Genomic DNA, 17,510 nt, shown 5'->3' on the forward strand with positions numbered 1-17,510 from the left:
ATATATATATATATATATATATATATATATATATATATATATATATATATATATATATATATAAATATATATATATATATATATATATATATATATATATATATATATACACACATGTATATATATTTTATTTATTTATTTTATTTTTATTTTGTTAAAGAGCCTGACAGCTGATGGGAGGAAGGATCTGCGGAAACACTTCTTTCTGCAAGGAGGGTGCAGCAGTCTATCGCTGAAAGAGCTTCGGAGGGACTCCTTAGACTCAAGCAGGAGGTGGGAGGTGCTGTCGATCCTGGTCAGCATCCTCCTTTCTTTCACTTGCTCCACAGAGTCCAAATGACAGTCCAGAACAGAGCTGGCCCCCTGACCAGCTTATTCAGCCTGTTCCTGTCCCTCTACTGCTCCCAGATTCCCAACAGACGACTGCATAAAACACTGCAGATGCCACCACAGTGTCGTAAAAAGTCCTCAGCACTGTCCTGCACACTTTTAGAAAGTACCTTTTCTTAATACTTCTGACGGAACAAGGCCGCTCCACTCTGCTGATCTCACTTGGACTACTTATCTATTTATTACTTATTTATTACCTATTTATTGATTACTTCTTGATTATTTATATGTCTGTTTGTCGGTTGTGGTAATTGGTGCACTTCGGAGGGAATGACAATAAAAAAACATTCAATCCAATAACGTAATGGTATTTAATAGACAAAAACACTTACTGATTTCAAGCTGTCGGGCAATTCGTCCTTTACTCTTGTCCCTGAAGTCCACTTGTGCTTCGTTGTATTTTGTCATTACCTCGACAAATTTCTTCGCAAGGATAGCTTGCTGGGGAATTGAAATATTTAGAATATTGCATGTTAATGAAAGTAAAAATGAAATTGAAAAACTCTTACAAAAATAATTTTGTTTACTAAACATTATGCATCAGTCAAATTAATACCATTCAGCCTGATGCATGGAAAGTCCATTGTAGTTCTTTTTATAGTTATTAGTTTGTCTGTTTGTCGGTTTTATATTGTAAATTAGTATATTACAAATACTAATTTGTAATATAGTTTGTCTATAATAAATTGCTCATTCATCTTCAATAACACCTGAACCTCATGAGGTTCCCAAAGTCACTGTCGCCTTTCCATCTTACCAGAGACAGGTACACATTGAACTGGTTGCCAACCAATAGGAGGTCACAATAAGCAAACAAATTACTCTTGCACACATTCACACCTTGCGATAAATGTGTTAAATCAACCTTGTATGCATGCTTTTGCAATGTTTGTGTATAGAATTACTGAGTGCTAAATTTCTTCATTTCCTTACCTATTGCAAAGTTCATTAAGTGTTGCCCATACAGTATGCAATGTAGACGATGCCCACCATGATGAATAGAATGAGTGTTATGTTAGAACAGACATGTATGCACACTTTGCATTCTTAACCACACTTCTTTACTTTTTTAGTATACAATACCAACAACTCATGTGCCTGTGACACCGCACAAAGACCTCCCGTAATGCCAGATATTTATCTGTGTGAGTGTGTTTTGCAGAGACAACAATAAGTTTGGCTGTTAAAAGAGATGTTCTTTCCAATGTTTTAAGAAAATTTGGTGTAGATGTTCACCCTCCTAACTTCGGTGCAGGCAGGCGTGTGCTTGATTGCTGCTGGTGGCGGTATAATTGTGAGTGAGTTTGTCTTTCTGTGTACCCTATGGCTGACTGGCGACCTATGTAGGGTGTAGTCTGCCTTTTGTCAAAAGTCAGCTGGGTAAGGCTCCAGCAACCCCTGTAAACCTTTCAAGGATGTGCAGTATGGAAGAAGAATGAATTCGATTGGATTGGATAACTTTATTCATCCCGTATTCGGGAAATTACATTGTGGCAGTAGCAAGAGGGTGAATGTATGAAATGAGAAAACTCCTTTATATCTTGTAAGAAAAGAATTATAGGCTGTCTTCAATTGAAGACACTGGGTTAAAATGAACCCCCATCTTTAGTGACGTTATTTATACTACCGAAAGAATAATTAAAAAATAAAAAGTCTTCATTAACAGCTCCACAAATAAAGACCTTTTAAAATGAAAATGAAAAATGAAAAACAGACATGGGCATTGTCATCATAATTGACTTGACAAAACGCCTAGTAGTCATCATACCCTCAAATTGTATAGTGCTTCTCCACAAGTTCGTCTTCCCAGGCCAGACACATTTATGACATTTATTTATGACATATTCATACTTGTTAGCTCTCCGCCTTGAGCGCCATTTTCCGGCGACTACAAGTTGCCTCACCGATGCCAACAAGAATAAGATGGATCACTTACCTCTCAGTCTTTATACTTACCCTCCCTCAGTCATCCCGTGGAAGGCAGATCTGCACCAAACGACTTTCCTGTTACTTCAATTCGACTTGACTTAATTTCATAGTAGGGATATGTGTAGTCGTCACGTCACGTGTTGCTGCAGGTTCAGAGACCTGATGGCTGTTGGGAAGAAGCTGTCCTTGAGCCTGTTTGTCCGTGCTTTGTAGGACCTGTAGCGTCTGCCAGATGGAAACAGCTGGAACAGGCCGTGTCCAGGGTGGTATGCGTCTCCAACAATGGACCCGGCTCTTCTGAGGTATCGGGGGTTGGCAATGTCTTCTAGTGATGGCAGAGAGCAGCCGACGATCTTCTGGGCAGTGTTTATCACCCTCTGTATGGCTTTTTTGTCTGCCGCCGTGCTTCCGGTATACCACACTGTGATGCCGTAAGTCAGGATGCTCTCCACAGTGGCTCTGTAGAAGGTTGCCAGAAGATTGGTGTCCAATTTGTCCCTTCTCAGTACCCTGAGAAAGTGGAGTCGTTTCTGGGCCTTCTTCACTAACACTGTGGTGTTTGTGGATCAGGAGAGCCTATCCGTGACGTGGACTCCCAGAAATTTGAAGGATTGGACCCTGTCTACACATACTCCATTAATGAGGAGTGGGGCCAGGTCTGTGCTGCGCTTGCGAAAGTCCAGGATTATTTCTTTAGTCTTTGTGGTATTCAGTGTAAGATTGTTCGCCGAGCACCAAGAAGACAGTTTGTCGACCTCGTCTCTGTAAGCTGACTCATCCCCGCCTGAGATGAGTCCGATCACAGTGGTGTCATCGGCGAATTTGATGATAGAGGTTGACTGGTGGGCTGGTGTGCAGTCATATGTGTACAGGGAGTACAGGAGTACAGTAAAGGAATGACTGAGCTGGGTACAATTACACTCCTTTGTTAAATCAATTGCTTCATCTAAGGCAGCGGTCCCCAACCACCAAGCTGGGGAGGGTACCGGTCCATGAGCCCCTTGGTGCCGGTAAGTCAGAGAAATAAATACAGTCAGTCATATCTCTACTTACCTCTAGGTGTAAAATTTCGAGGTTACGAAAGGTTTTTATATGCAAATAAATACCTCGAGGTAAGAAAAATATCCAAATTAAGAAAACCCCAAAAAAGTACATGCATTCCTTATCTGTTATTTTATTTTGAACATTTTGTCACAGATGCAATGATTTTCGCTTTAGAAGCTCACTCCACCATATACTGGCCTCTCATTGGCTGTCTTAAAAAAAACTCCATTTTCTTTAACACATTGTCTGCTTAAAGTTATTTATACTTGGGTAAACTGAGGCCAAGTGCCATGACCTGAACCGCAGCCTTCGGTGGTAGAAATTGTGCTTTGGGGGCAGGCGATGGGCCGTTTGGTCAGTAATACGGACTTTGACGAGTTAGTTGGTTGATGTGCACCAACACGGATCTTGAGGGAATGCAACGCTCGGTAATACACGGGGAACTCAACTGTTAGATAATATTTTAATATAAAATGTCAAAGTCGCTTGGCAATTGTTTGTTAATATTGTATCAGTTTTTGTATGTATAGAAACATCATTGTCATAAGAAACTTGCTCTGAATTTGGTCGTTTTCATGGAGACCTCACACTGATTAACTGGACTTCGCCCAAAGTATGGCCGTTGCCATGGAAACTTGCCACTGATTAATCAGCCTTCGCCCAAAGTTGGCCCGTTGCCATGGAGACCTATCACTGATTAATCCGACTTTGCCCAGAGTTGTCATAGAAACCGTACTATGCCCTGTTTTGCCTATATAAAGACGAAACCACTGTTCTTTAGAGAGGGAGTTGCAGGAACATCACGCTGAACAGCACTCCACTTTTAGAGATCTTACTCTCCACTTTGCAGCTTGGCGATAAACCTTTTTCCTATTAAATTGATCTCACTCTTTCTCAACCTGCCCCTAAAGTGTATTTCAGACCGATCATCAACAAGAAGGCAGCCGGGGAGGAAGCAGCCACCATTGCAACAACACAAATTAGAAATACACAGTTGTATAGTGACAATAAAGGCCTTGACTTGAAATAAATGGGGGAGAAACAAACTTTCCGATTTTTTGGAAACACATTGTGAACATATGCAACGCTCGTGTTACGGCTGGCAGCCTGGACAAACACTATGTAGGAGGTGTGTGCTTTCTTTTCTTTACAGGTACCTGCAGCAGTGGCTTCACCCCTGTGACAAAGCCCTCCCCAGGCCATATTACATCAGTTTGACAGTGGCACCTTTCGGTCTTATTTCCTGTATTTTGTGGGTGTTCATTTGGACACCTGCCTGGGAGGGGGTTTTACCGTGTTTATTTGAGGGTGCCACTTTAATATCTCGTGCTTCCCCTATAGTAGTCTGTTTTATGGACTTTGTTGTAACTAAAATATAACTGAAGGCTACTTGCAGTGTTTGTCCGAACTCATCCTTGACCGAACCCGTCTGCTGTGATAGTTGCAACTCCCTGGTATATCTTACCCCAGGGGGAGTCGTAACAGAGAGATACAGAGAGAGATAGGTAGATAGGTAGGGGTAGGTGTCGGTGTAGCTATATGTGACCCGCGGTTTACTGTTAGAGAAACAATGGACCTTCTCGGAGTGTACAATGTTCTCAACACAGAAGAAAATAATCTATGATGCAGTGGGTCAAGCTGTCAATGTCTTTTCCATGTGAATTGCAGAGCATCTCCCAGTCAGTGGTCTCAAAACAGAAACAAAACAAAAAGTTGGACCCGAACTAGTCTCCTTGTTTGGGGAAGGCTTTCCATAGACAGGACTTTTATTAACACTTAATTGCAAAAAGAATGTTGTGGCAGAGACAGGATAAATGAAAGAGTGTACTTTTTTCTGTGCATGACCGGTCTGTTTTAATTTGTCATTTTTTTCGTTAATTTTTAAACTGCTCGATTTTGTTTGTATGATTTTATTGTCTTGGAATTAAGTTTGTACCATACAAAAAACATCTTCTAAAGTACTTAGACGTAAAGGCAGAAATTGGGGTTATGTCGCTAGCGTAGGAACAGTATTCGTTCATAACTCGGGGACTCCCTTTTTCATATTTTAATTCCATAATTGAAACACGAAACCATCTTGAAATCACACCATCAGTAAAATCAATACAACAAGTACAAATTATGATAGTTGTGGTATCTTATAAAGGCAACCAGGCTGCACTAAAATGTACAGTTGCATATAGAATATTGTTGCTTTTCACTCTATAGTGAATTTTCCTAACCTGTGATTTTCTTATCCTGAGGTCAGCAGAGGCTCTCTCATCTTTGTTTGTCTCAAGTTGGTGTTCAATGCCTGCAATGAATAAATATGTATTCATATGTATGTGGTAAACCATTTCACACAAGCAAAGAAAATACTTTTCCATTGCATTTTTACTTATTATGAAGAAAAATATATTTCCACCGTTATTTTTCATGTACAGTGCTTTCAAAAAATCTTTACCACGTGGAAAAAATACCAGGTTTCTTTCATTCAGTCATTTATTTTCTGTTGCACTTATGACAATATTGACGGCCATAAGAAAGGGCCCTGGAGTCCATGCGAGGCAACTTGGCACAGTAGGCAGGGAAAACCCCAAATTGGTTAACGGCCAATTGCAGGGCACAAGGAGACAAAGAACAATTTACACCCATACCCATGGACAATATATAGCGTTCAACCAGCCTGTTTTACACAAAGGATCAGCTGTTAGCAACACCTGGATTCCACTGGACCTCCCCACGGATTTAAATGGGGAAGAAAAGAGGATGCAGAGCTGGACGAAAATGTCAGGAGAGAAAGCGACGCTTCAGACCCAGCATTCCATCTATTATTATGGGGAACGTAAGATCTCTCCCCAATAAGATGGAAGAGCTAACGGTGCTTACCAAACAACAACGACAATATCGGAGAATCTGCATTATGTGCTTCACGGAGACCTGGCCGAATGAGCTAATACCAGACCCTCTCATCTGCTTGGTTGGCTTTCAGTTGGTGAGGGCGGACAGAGATGCTGAGGAGAGCGGTAGGAAGAAAGGTGGGGGACTAGCTGTTTTTATTAATAGTAGATGGTGCAGTCCTGGGCATATTACTGTGAAGGATCAACTTTGCACTCGATATATCGAGCAAGTAGCTGTTAGCATCGGGCCGTTTTACCTCCCCTGGTGGTTCTCGCACGTTATCGTAATAGCTGCGTTTTTACCTCCTTCAGCCGATGCGGCAGTGGCTCGCAAGCTGCTTCACGCGACTGTGTCCCGGCTTCAGACGTCACACCCCCAGTTTATTCGTCTTATCTCTGGTGATTTTAACCATGCTCCTTTGGCTTGTACTCTCCCCATCTTTACTCAGTATGTGCCACAGCAGGGAATGAAAAACTCTGGACCTGCTGTATGCCAACACAAAGGAGACATACAGCTCAGTCCCCCTACCCCCACTGTGGCCGCTCAAACCACAACCTGTTCCATCTGATCCCCACCTACATCCCTATGGTGAGGGAAAAAAACCCTACCACGAGGATCAAACAATGATGGACCGAGGAGACCAGCATGGTACTGAGTGACTGTTTTGAGACGACTAACTGGGAGGTGCTGTGCAATTCACATGGGAAAGACATCGGCAGCTTGACCCACTGCATCACAGATTATATTACTTCTGTGTTGAGAACATTGTACCCTCCAAGAAGGTCCGTTGTTACTCCAACAGTAAGCCGTGGGTCACCAGGGATCTAAGGGCCCCCCTGAACAAGAAGGGAGAGGGCTTTTAGATCTGGGGAGAAGGACAGTCTGAAAATGGTCAAGAAGGAGCTGAAGGGAGGGATAAGGAAGGGAAAGACCATCTACAGGAGGAAGCTAGAGAAGCAACTCCAGAGAGGCAACACCAAAGAGGTCTGGAGGAGCTGGAGGACCATCTTGGGCCATGGAGGCAACAGTGATAAAGACCCGGAGTCCGGAGACAGGGAGTGGGCTAATGAACTAAATCAGTTCTTTAACAGATTCAGTACTGCTCCCACTCCCCTGGCCCCCCAAACCAGAAGCAACTCTCCCCCCTCGTTCTCCTCCTCCTCTTCCTCCCCATCTTCCACCGGTCTATGCATCACTGTTGATCAGGTGATAAAACAGCCAAAGAAGACGGGGCAAGGAAGGCTACCAGGTCCACACGGCCTCAGCTCCAGACTACTGATAGACAGTGTGGATCAGCTTGCAAAGTGATTTTCCATATTTTCAACCTCAGCCTCAGTCTGAAAAAGGTCCCTACCTTGTGGAAAACTTCTTGCGTGGTCCCAGTTTCAAAGACTGCGAATTCCGGAGAGCCAAACCACTTCAGGCCGGACATTGGAGAGGATCATTCTCAATCACCTCATCCCCTGATGAATGCAGTGCCGGACCCTCTGCAGTTCGCCTGTTTTCCAGGCATTGGTGTGGAAGATGCTACCCCCTACCTGATGCACAGGTCTCATTTACACCTGGAGAACACGGGAAGCACGGTGAAAATGATGTTATCTTTTTACCTCTCCAGTGCGTTCAACACCATTCAGCCGGCCCTACTGAGAGGGAAACTGGAAGAGGCTGGAGTAAGGAACCACCTAGCCGAATGGATAATCGACTTCCTCACTGACAGACCACAATATGTGAGACTCCAAGACTACGTCTGATGTGGTAGCTTGCAGCACGGGGCCCCACGAGGCACAGTGCTTTCCCCACTCCTCTTCTTCCTCTACACATCAGACTTCAAACATAATACAGACAAATGCTACCTCCAGAAGTTCTCTGATGACACCGCTATTGTTGAACGAGTGACAGATGGGAACGACCTGGCGTACAGGAGAGTCATCACAGCCTTTGTTGACTGTTTTAGGCAAAACCCCCTCTACATCAACACCAGTAAGACAAAGAAAATGGTCATCAACAGACCACTCAGGTGAACATCCAGGCTAAAGACATTGAAATCGTGGAGAATTTGAAGTACCTGGGTGTTCACCTCAACAACAAACTAGACTGGTCCACAAACATAATGCCCTGTACAAAACGGGCCAGAGCCGCCTCTACCTATTTAGGAGTCTTCGGTCCTTTGGAGTGTGCAGGACACTGCTGAGGACTTTCTATGACACTGTGGTGGCATCTACAGTATTTTATGCAGTGGTCTGTTGGGGATGCAGGAGCACGGAGAGGGACAGGAACAGGCTGAATAAGCTGATCAGGAGGGCCAGCTCTGTTCTGGGCTGTCCTTTGGACTCTGTGGAGGAAGTGGGAGAGCGGAGGATGCTGACCAGGATGATGTCCATCATGGACAGCACCTCTCACCCCTTGCACGAGTCTGTGCAGTCCATTCGAAGCTCTTTCAGCAATAGACTGCTGCACCCTAATTGCAGGAACGAGCACTTTCGCAGATCCTTCCTCCCATCAGTTGTCAGGCTCTTTAAAAAAATGGCTGCAAAAATGGCTCCAAAGCCTGACTGAGAGCACTCCTTGCCGACACGCTTCTTATATTGAGAGAAGGCAGACGTGGGTGGGGTCAAACGATAAAAGCACGTCCCAACCAGGTACCTGTATATAGTGTGGGCATGTGTTTATTGCAAAACAATTTAGGTTTGGTTTCTAGGTTCCCTGAAAATGACTAATACAAATAGACACTCTTACGAAGCTTAGTTCAAAATTCAATCCATCAATTATGCAGAGCAACCTGGGAATAGAACAGCCGGAATTTTAGATCAACGAATCTATGGTTAGCAAATGGAGGAAGCAGGAGAACGAGCTTCGCCAAGTCAAGAAGAAGAAGCTGAGTTGATTTGCGCATGCTCATCTCGCAGCAACAGTGAAAAACCAAGTCACAAAAATGAACTCTGAGCTTACTGTCATTCCAAGAAATTTCACTAAAGAACTCCAACTGCCGGGCGTTCAAAGCAAAGTTGCGAGGGGTATGGGAACAATTGATGATAGGTGTCGAACACAGCTTTACGAAGGGTGACAGGCAGTGCCGGGCTAGTTACGCCACTATTTGCGAATGGATTGTGGCCGCTTGGCTGAACTTGTCTGCTTGCACTCTGGTTCAAGCTTTTTCCAAAGCCAGCATCATTTCGCTCGAGCGAGAAAATGAGGACTTTGATGGATTTGTGGGTGATGATTGATCAAAAAACATGAGTACATTGTAAAATGGCTAAATAAAGTACAACCAAACTCAGTTTTGCTTCCGTTGCTTTTTTAAAAACGTGTTTTTAGCACGTGTCCGTATGTTTATGCTGGTGTATGTTTTGCCAATCCCGGCTGCATGTTTTGGTCCTGTGTGTCTTGTATGTGCATCAAATACAGAAATAACATTCATTACTGACACTGTGCCTTTAAATGCACTTCGCCATATAGTCGTGAAAATACGGTAATTAGAATTGTAACTTCACAGGCTAAAAGGGCAGGCTGACCCGCTCCCGGGACCCCAAGTTGCTTGCCTTGTGGAAAGTCTCGAGTGCATTCTAGTCCAGAATTAATGTAAAAGTGTTAAATGGTTAGACTAAGCCATCAACTGTATTTTAATTGTAACATCTGTTTGAACGATGCTTTAGGTGTAGTTTGTCAGTAAAATTGAAGTAATGACCTCCAAAATCCGGTCCAGGAGGAGAAACATGCCTAAAAATAAACCGATTTGATATTCAGGTGGGCCCACGTATGAGTATTCAAACCATGTTGTGTTTGAGATATCAGTCAAGACAGTCACTATGACAATGGACTAAATTATTATGTGCGCAAAATTTGCGTTGAAAATTCAGGTCACAGTTTTGGCTCCATTGGCAACAAAAAGAACCATTTGTGACACCGGATGATATTTTGTTAATCCAGTGGAAAATAGGGCTAAGTGAACATAGATTATGGGTTTTTGTGTTGCTAAAGCTGGATTGAGGAAGCAACAACAAATCACTATTGTGATTATTTCTCCGTGTTTGAAGCAAAAATACAGGGTACAACATATGCAATGCCTCCGTGCAGTAATTTTCACTGCACGACAACAGACCTGCATACATGTAAATATTTCAAATTTTGGTTTGCGATAATTATTTTTTAAATATGTTTAAACTGTAGGATGTTTCAAAATTTTTAATTTAAACCAACAGCCATTGGGAAATGTCCAGAATCTTCCAATGGCCGTCGGGGACTGTGCCAACACACACATGCTGTCGGTTTGGTAGATAAAACCTGTTAGGGTAGGTGTTAATAAAAATAAAGCAATACTGTTGTCTGTCTCCTCACGTGCTTTTGGCAAGGGTGGCCTCTGATGGGCCTGGTCTGCCTCGTGGACTTCAAAAGAAGTAAAATAACTGCCACCCCAACGCACTACCCTCATGTAAAAAAAATATTAATAATAATAAAATAATAAAAAAGAATGATAAATAAACATAAATCAATAAATAAACTAATAAAATGAATGAGAGATGCTATCCATGCTTCGGGAAAAAACATGGTTCTCCCAATGGTGAGTTCAGTTCTTCTTATTAGGGAAAAGATAAACTGATCTCGCACACTACTATATCTTTGTAAATGTGCTCTGTGAACTGAAATGAGCTTGACACCCCTTAATATTTAGAATTAAAAAAAGTCTACTGACTCTTGAGTTTGTTTCTTGCATTGTTTGCAGACTTCTTAATCTCATTGGTGAATGCTTCAAGATCATCTTGTGTTTCTAAAATAGAAAAAGGTTTGGGGACAACAAATGATCAACATGAGAGTTAATGCAAAGGACAATTTACCAGATACACAACAGGCCAGAAAGATCTTGATGTGCAAATTAACCACTTAATTTGCACATCAAGATCTTTGTGTGTGTTTGCGTGTGAGACTTAGAATAATTTACTCTGGTCAGATGTGGGGGCAGACAAGATGGTGGAGTAGAGTTTTTTTATTTCTGCTACATTTTCATCAATCTTTTCAATACTTGAGCGGATGTCCTCTATCTAAAACAGAACAACATGCAATCACTTTCTAAAATAATATCCTGATCCAGTTGAGAATGTATGAGGAACATAAGCATACAGTACCTGGGCAAAAAAATCTTCCATAAAAGCTTCATTGTCCACATGTACCTGGATGTCATCCCCTCCAGTATCACTTGTCTGTTTGAGCCACATAGGAGTACATTAAAGGATGCAGTCGTTTATAGTAAAATATTTGAATAACAAAGGTAACATCATTTATAATTGCTGAATGTATTTGAACTTATTCAGGGTACAACATACTGTAAATACAGATTTTCAGTCATTTACTAAGGTCGCAATATGAAAAAAGAAATAGCGGGGAGATGCTTCAGGGCATGTAAAGTAAAAAAGGTAACTTTCAAAAAGGATTTTGAACAAGATATTTACAGATCTGGTGTCCCATGGCACCTCTACTTACGAAATGAATTGTTTATAACCTCAGGGGGGCCTTTTTAAAGATACGTATAGTGTACAGGTAGTGTCCGGGGTATATTTTATATCATATCTGCGTGAGCGAGAGGGTTGCTACGTCTTCAAATCATCTATGTTAAAGCTCCTTCGGCAATATGGATATCCAAATGCCGAAAGAACATAGTCTTACAAATATCACCTTCCCGAAGTAGAGCGCAGTATTTATTTTATATTGTACAGGTTCACCGTGGCAACATCTAAGGGGATTAACTCATTCATGTATTGATCATTTGTTCTGCGTAACCTTGTAAAATTGCTGGAGATACTGGAGCCAATCCCAGCTGACTTCGGGCAAAAGGCAAACTACACCCTAGACTGGTCAGCAGTTGGACACACAAAGAGACATACAACCATCCGCGCTCACAATTATACTGCCACTGAGTGGGAATCAATCCCACGCATGTCCACAGTCTGGCAAGTGAACCACTACACCATCAGGTGGCTGCCCCTGAGCTTATAAGCTTTAAATCCACCCACCGCCAATTGTGAATTAATCAACACCGAACTAAAAGCCACCTCGTGGTGTAGAGGTTCCCTCACCTGACTTCAGTGCAGGCAGGCGTGGGCTCATTACCCGCTGGTGGCGGTATGATTGTGTGTGCATATGCTCGTTTGTCTCTCTGTGTGCCCAACGACTGACTGGCAACCAATCCAGGGTGTAGTCTGCCTTTCGTTCAAAGATAACTGGGTTAGGGTCCGGCAACCCCAAAAACCCCCTCGAGGATGGACGGTATGGAAGATGAATGACTGAACACAAACCTAGACCATCCAGTTGCGGTTCAATGTGAAAATAACAGGTGGAACGATATTATATTGTGTAAAAATTTCACACTTATGTCGCATTGGTAGGCGCGGACAGCCCAAATTGGTGGCCAACATATCTCAGGGCACAAGAAGAGAGCCAACCATTCCGCTTTACCCTATTACCGGGAGGCAATTCAGAGTGTTCAACCAGCATACCTTGCATGTTTTGGGGATGTATGAGGAAACCAGAATACCCTTAGAAAATCCATGCAAACCGTGGGACAATACGCAAAATCCACACAGTAGGGAGCCACTATCCCAGGAGTCAGCAACCCTAGGACCTAGAGCTGCATGCCCTAGTTACTCCCTGGTTGGGCTAACGGAAATATCTCACACTCTTGCTCTGTCTACCGATGTCACTCCTGACTGGCAACCAATTTGATGTGCCTGCTGCTGTGGTTGGCTGAGATTGGCTCCCACGGCCCTTGTGAGAGAAAGCGGTATTGAAGATGTGTGTGTGGGAGGAATACAGAGTACCCAGATAAAACCCATCCAAGCCTGGGAAGAAGATGCAAGCTCCACACAGGAAGGAATCTTGGATCAAACTCTGTCAAATATGAGGCTAACGGACTATCCAGTGGATCTTCCCCCAAGGCTTGTGTTGGGTTTCCTCTGGGCACTCCAAATTCCTCCCAAATCCCCAAAAATATGCAGGGTAGGCTGGTTGAACATTTTAAATTGCCCCTAGGTCTAAGTGATAGCATGAATGGAAGTCAAGTGGGGTAGGCTCCAGCACCCCCCGCAATCCTTGTGAGAATGAAGTGGTTTAGAAAATGAATGAATACTAATACAATGTCAATTTTACAGAGCTGTAGTATATTGTCATTTTTTGCAGAGCCTAACAAATTTACTGAGAACAAATATGTAAGCCGCAGAAAAAAAAGAGAAACATTATGCCTACCTCCTTAAGCTGAGCCAGTCTGTCCTTCATTGGAAAATAATCGAAAGATTGAGATATCAGAGGAGAAATAAGGCTTCCAAAAACTGCAGATTCCTAATCCTAATCTAAATAGTTACGTACACCTGAATAATATTAATGAAAATTATCAAGCAGGTGAAAATTTAATAATTAAATATTAAAAGAAGAAAAATGAGTTACTTATCCAACTTTGAGGGTGTGCTCAAATATTTACAAAAAAATGCGACAACAAAAAAGGTTTTATTTGTGTGTCCCTCTCTCATCGCAGTGACTCGAACCTGAGGGCTCACTAAGCCTCTATCCACTAAGAACAGATTAGGGGAGTTGTAAATGACACACCTGTTTCTCCCCCACCCCTTACAAGGCCAACCTAAGGGTATTAGATTCTGATAGTTAAGTATTATCAGGTTTGGTGGTTGCCTTGCTTGCACAAGCTTTTTCATATCCGCTCAAAAATTCCCAATGGGATTCAAACCAGGGCTTCATGATGGCCACTCTATGACATTTTACAGACAGTTCACAGTATATGCAGCAAAATTAAATGGAACAGTTTTGAGATTGGGTGAAAATGTTTTATTTTTAAATGATGACATTGGTACTCTGGGATTGGCTGGCAATCAGTTCAAGGTGTACCCTGTCTAGTGCCCATAAAAGCTCTGGCAACTCCGTTACCCTCGTAAGGATAAGCGGCATGGAAAATAAATGAATGATTGACAATAGTGGATTTACATTTTCCACCGTGTGTGAAATGTAAGGTTTAGCATTGAATAGCGAAATGCATGACAAATGCAGACATTATGTAAGAGTTAAGATTTTTTGGGATGTTCCTTGAAGACTCAAAGAGAGAGTGGAAATGTAAGATTACACAAGCATTCTGGCACAAGAAGTATTTTTTTTGCACTTTTCTCTCAGCAATCAAGAAGCGTGGGAACCTCTGGGTATCTCGTAAAATTAAATGATTTGCGCTACGAGGCTCACAATAACGATTACCTCACCATATACTAGTCGTACAACAATTATAGTAACATGTGCCAAGAAATCCAGTCTACAATAGCACTTATAACCACAAAAATGAGCTCTCTTCAAACTTGTGATATGAATTTCAATGAGTTTATTACTAATATACATTCAATCCATTTTAAGTCGAAGGATAAGAGGATAGCATGATTAGGGAGCATGGTCCATCCGACGTAACAATGTATCTAGTTTTCAGTTATCACTTTGCCCCTCCAAAAAGCTTCAATATTTCACTTGACACTAAGAAAATGGCAGAAAACAGTGGACTGTTACTCAACTGAGCACGAGAAGAAAATGGCAGGCAGCAGCCAGAAATCAGCAAGAAACCGTCAATATGGCTCACAGTTTGAAGAAACGTGTCCCAGAGATTGATGCATATGGAATATGGCAATTGTCTTGACAGTTACATGTCCTTGACAAAATTGGACCAAAAAAGAGAGTGGTCACAACTCCCCATCAACATCTTCCGAGCGCTGAAAACCTCTCGCAAAAACTCCTGCCGAGAAGCTCCTTTACAGTGCCTACTGAAAATTTCATGATGAAAGGTGCCGAGCGGGTGTGGGAATACTTGTCTCCCAGCTCGTTGCCTGTATGTTGGGGTTTACCCCAGTGGACGAGGGGGTAGCATCCCTCTGTCTTTGGGTGGGGGGACAGGACCTATCTCTAGTTTGTGCATATGCACCTAACACCAGTTTAGTGTACTCACCCATTTTGGAGTCCTCGGCGGGCCACAGTTCGATGATTGAGTTTGTGGCCGTGTCATCAGATCTGCTGCCGCATGTCTTGGCCACTTGGAGAAAGAGGAGCAGAGCTGACAAACGAACACCACCTGGTGGTGAGTTGGTTCCGTGCGGCCCAGGAGACCCAAATGTTTTGATGAGGGTCTGCTGGGAACGCCCGGCAGAGTGTCCTGTCAGAATGAGTTTCAATTCCTACCTACGACAGTTTCTCCCACGTCCGGGAAGAGGTAGGGGACAATGAGTCCGAGTGGACCATGTTCCGCGCTTCTATTGGTGAGATCCGCCCGGAGTTTCTAAAGACTCTGGATGTTGTGGGGGTGTCTTGGTTGACAAGCTTCTGCAACATTGTGTGAACATCTGGGACAGTGCCCCTGGATTGGCAGACCGGTGGTTCCCCTTTTTAAAACGGCAGACCGGAGCATGTGTTTCAATTCTCACATGCCTTAGATACCCCGTGAAGGTCTATACTGGGATACTGGAGAGGAGGGTCCATCCGGGAGGTCGAATCTCGGATTGAGGATGTTACGACTCCCTCTGGGGTATTATCTACCAGGGAGTCGCAACTATCACAACAGACAGGTTCTGGTAAAGATGAGTTCGGACAAACACTGCAAGTAGCCTTAGTTATATTTTATTTACAATAAAGTCATTAAAACAGACTACGGGATAACATAGGGGAAGCACGAGATATTAAAGTGGCACCCTCAAATAAACACGGTAAAACCCCCTCCCAGACAGGTGTCCAAATGAACACCCACAAAAATACAGGAAATAAGACCGAAGGATGCCACTGTTAAACTGATTTAATATAATCTAGACAGGGGAATAACTGTGTCTAAATGCACAAACTATATGTATACCCAAATGTGTCTAAACTTATCTCAAGTCCCCCTATGCAACCCAAAATCATTAACAACACATACAAAAAATAACAGGGAGAAACATACTCACAAGCCTGCAACTCAGCAAGGCATCAAGGCATCAATGGCAAGGGCATAGGCAAGGGGCAAACTGACAACTGAAAAGGGTTTAAATAAAGGCAGGAGGGATGATTGGGGAATTAATTACAGCTGTGTTGGCCTGGGCAGGGCTCTGTCACAAGGGTGGAGCCACAGCTGCAGATACCTGTAAAGAAAAGAAAGCACACACCTCCTACATAGTGTGTGTCCAGGCTGCCAACCGTAACAGAGGAGGAGCAGTGTGGTTTTCTTCCTGGCTGTGGGAATGATTTTTTAAAGAAAAAAAAAATCTAACTTTTAATCAACATTTATTTCTTTAATTCATTCATTACATTTTTATTTTATCTTTGTAGTTTTGATCCACTCATGTTTTGGTGGTTGAGTGTGGTTTCTTGTGTGTCCTGTCGGTGTGATTGTGTATGCGTTTTAAATGCTGTCTTTTCTGGCGCCCCTTCCCTTGGGTGATCCAGGGGGTTGTTAATGTCATCAATATTTCCAAGATGGCGCCGTTTAAGCGGGAGCCAGTGACATTAGCTCTGTACACTTATGTTTTTCATGTTTTACAGCCTTTCTCTTTTTTTAAATGACATTTTAATATTTCTTAATACATTCCTTTATACTTTTTACTTTAATGTTTTTACAACTTTCCTTGTTCTGTTAGCCTGGCTTCTTTTGGCTACTTCTTTTTGGGAACCAGCCAGCCATGCCTACGCTGTCACACACACGGGACTAGCTGTTACAATACGCAGCAGAAGGGGCAACACCTCGGTGCCGCCGTAGGTCCAGAGCTGGACAAAAGTGCCGGGAGAAGAGGCAATGCTTCTGACCAACCATTCCATCGTGGAATGGGATGGAAGAGCTGGCGCCTACCAGCAACGAAGTCGAGGAGTTCTGTCCTGCTGCTGTTTTCTTCAGCTTCAGACTACTGAGTAACTTTGCGGATACGCTTGGAAGAGCGACTCTGCATATTCTCCTCCCCAGTCACAGTCTGCAGAAGTTCCCCATCTCGTGGAAGACTTCCTGTATCGGCATGAAATTTACAGGAAAGCTAGGTTCTGTTTAAGGATTTATTTTTGTTTTTTTCACTAATACATTCTATTAATTAATTATTTATTTATCACAGTTATTAGCATCTATCTTCAATAGCTCCCAAGCAATTTGATGTATTGACATCAAATTTACAGAAAAGATAGGTAGTTACCTTCTGTTTAAGGAATTGTTTTTGGTTTTTCAATAACACATTCCTTTTATTAATTATTAATTCATGACAGATCCCCAGAGAGCTGGTAGGAGAACACTG

At 42.7% G+C, this 17,510-nt stretch overlaps 1 protein-coding gene across 6 annotated transcripts in view; it reads right to left on the reverse strand.

Moving 5' to 3' along the window:
- Nucleotides 1-16,242, reverse strand: part of LOC144198153 (syntaxin-3-like) — a 29,047-nt gene extending 12,805 nt beyond the window's left edge. The window contains exons 1-8 of one of the 6 annotated variants that reach the window (XM_077719028.1): nt 15,448-15,463; nt 15,218-15,301; nt 13,477-13,500; nt 11,364-11,438; nt 11,180-11,279; nt 10,934-11,008; nt 5,586-5,656; nt 723-831 (exon numbers count right to left, since the gene is read on the reverse strand). In XM_077719028.1, the coding sequence (XP_077575154.1) occupies nt 723-831; nt 5,586-5,656; nt 10,934-11,008; nt 11,180-11,279; nt 11,364-11,438; nt 13,477-13,500; nt 15,218-15,274 (511 nt within the window). In that variant the 5' untranslated portion in view covers nt 15,275-15,301; nt 15,448-15,463. Of the gene's footprint in view, nt 1-722; nt 832-5,585; nt 5,657-10,933; nt 11,009-11,179; nt 11,280-11,363; nt 11,439-13,476; nt 13,501-13,674; nt 13,785-14,789; nt 15,121-15,217; nt 15,302-15,447; nt 15,467-16,202 lie in introns of those variants that run through there. The other 5 variants (XM_077719029.1, XM_077719031.1, XM_077719030.1 and 2 more) reach the window with 5 other exon arrangements.
- Nucleotides 16,243-17,510: the final 1,268 nt, after the last annotated feature.

The sequence above is a fragment of the Stigmatopora nigra genome, chromosome 6 (genome assembly GCF_051989575.1).
Source record: "Stigmatopora nigra isolate UIUO_SnigA chromosome 6, RoL_Snig_1.1, whole genome shotgun sequence".
NCBI lineage: Eukaryota > Metazoa > Chordata > Actinopteri > Syngnathiformes > Syngnathidae > Stigmatopora > Stigmatopora nigra.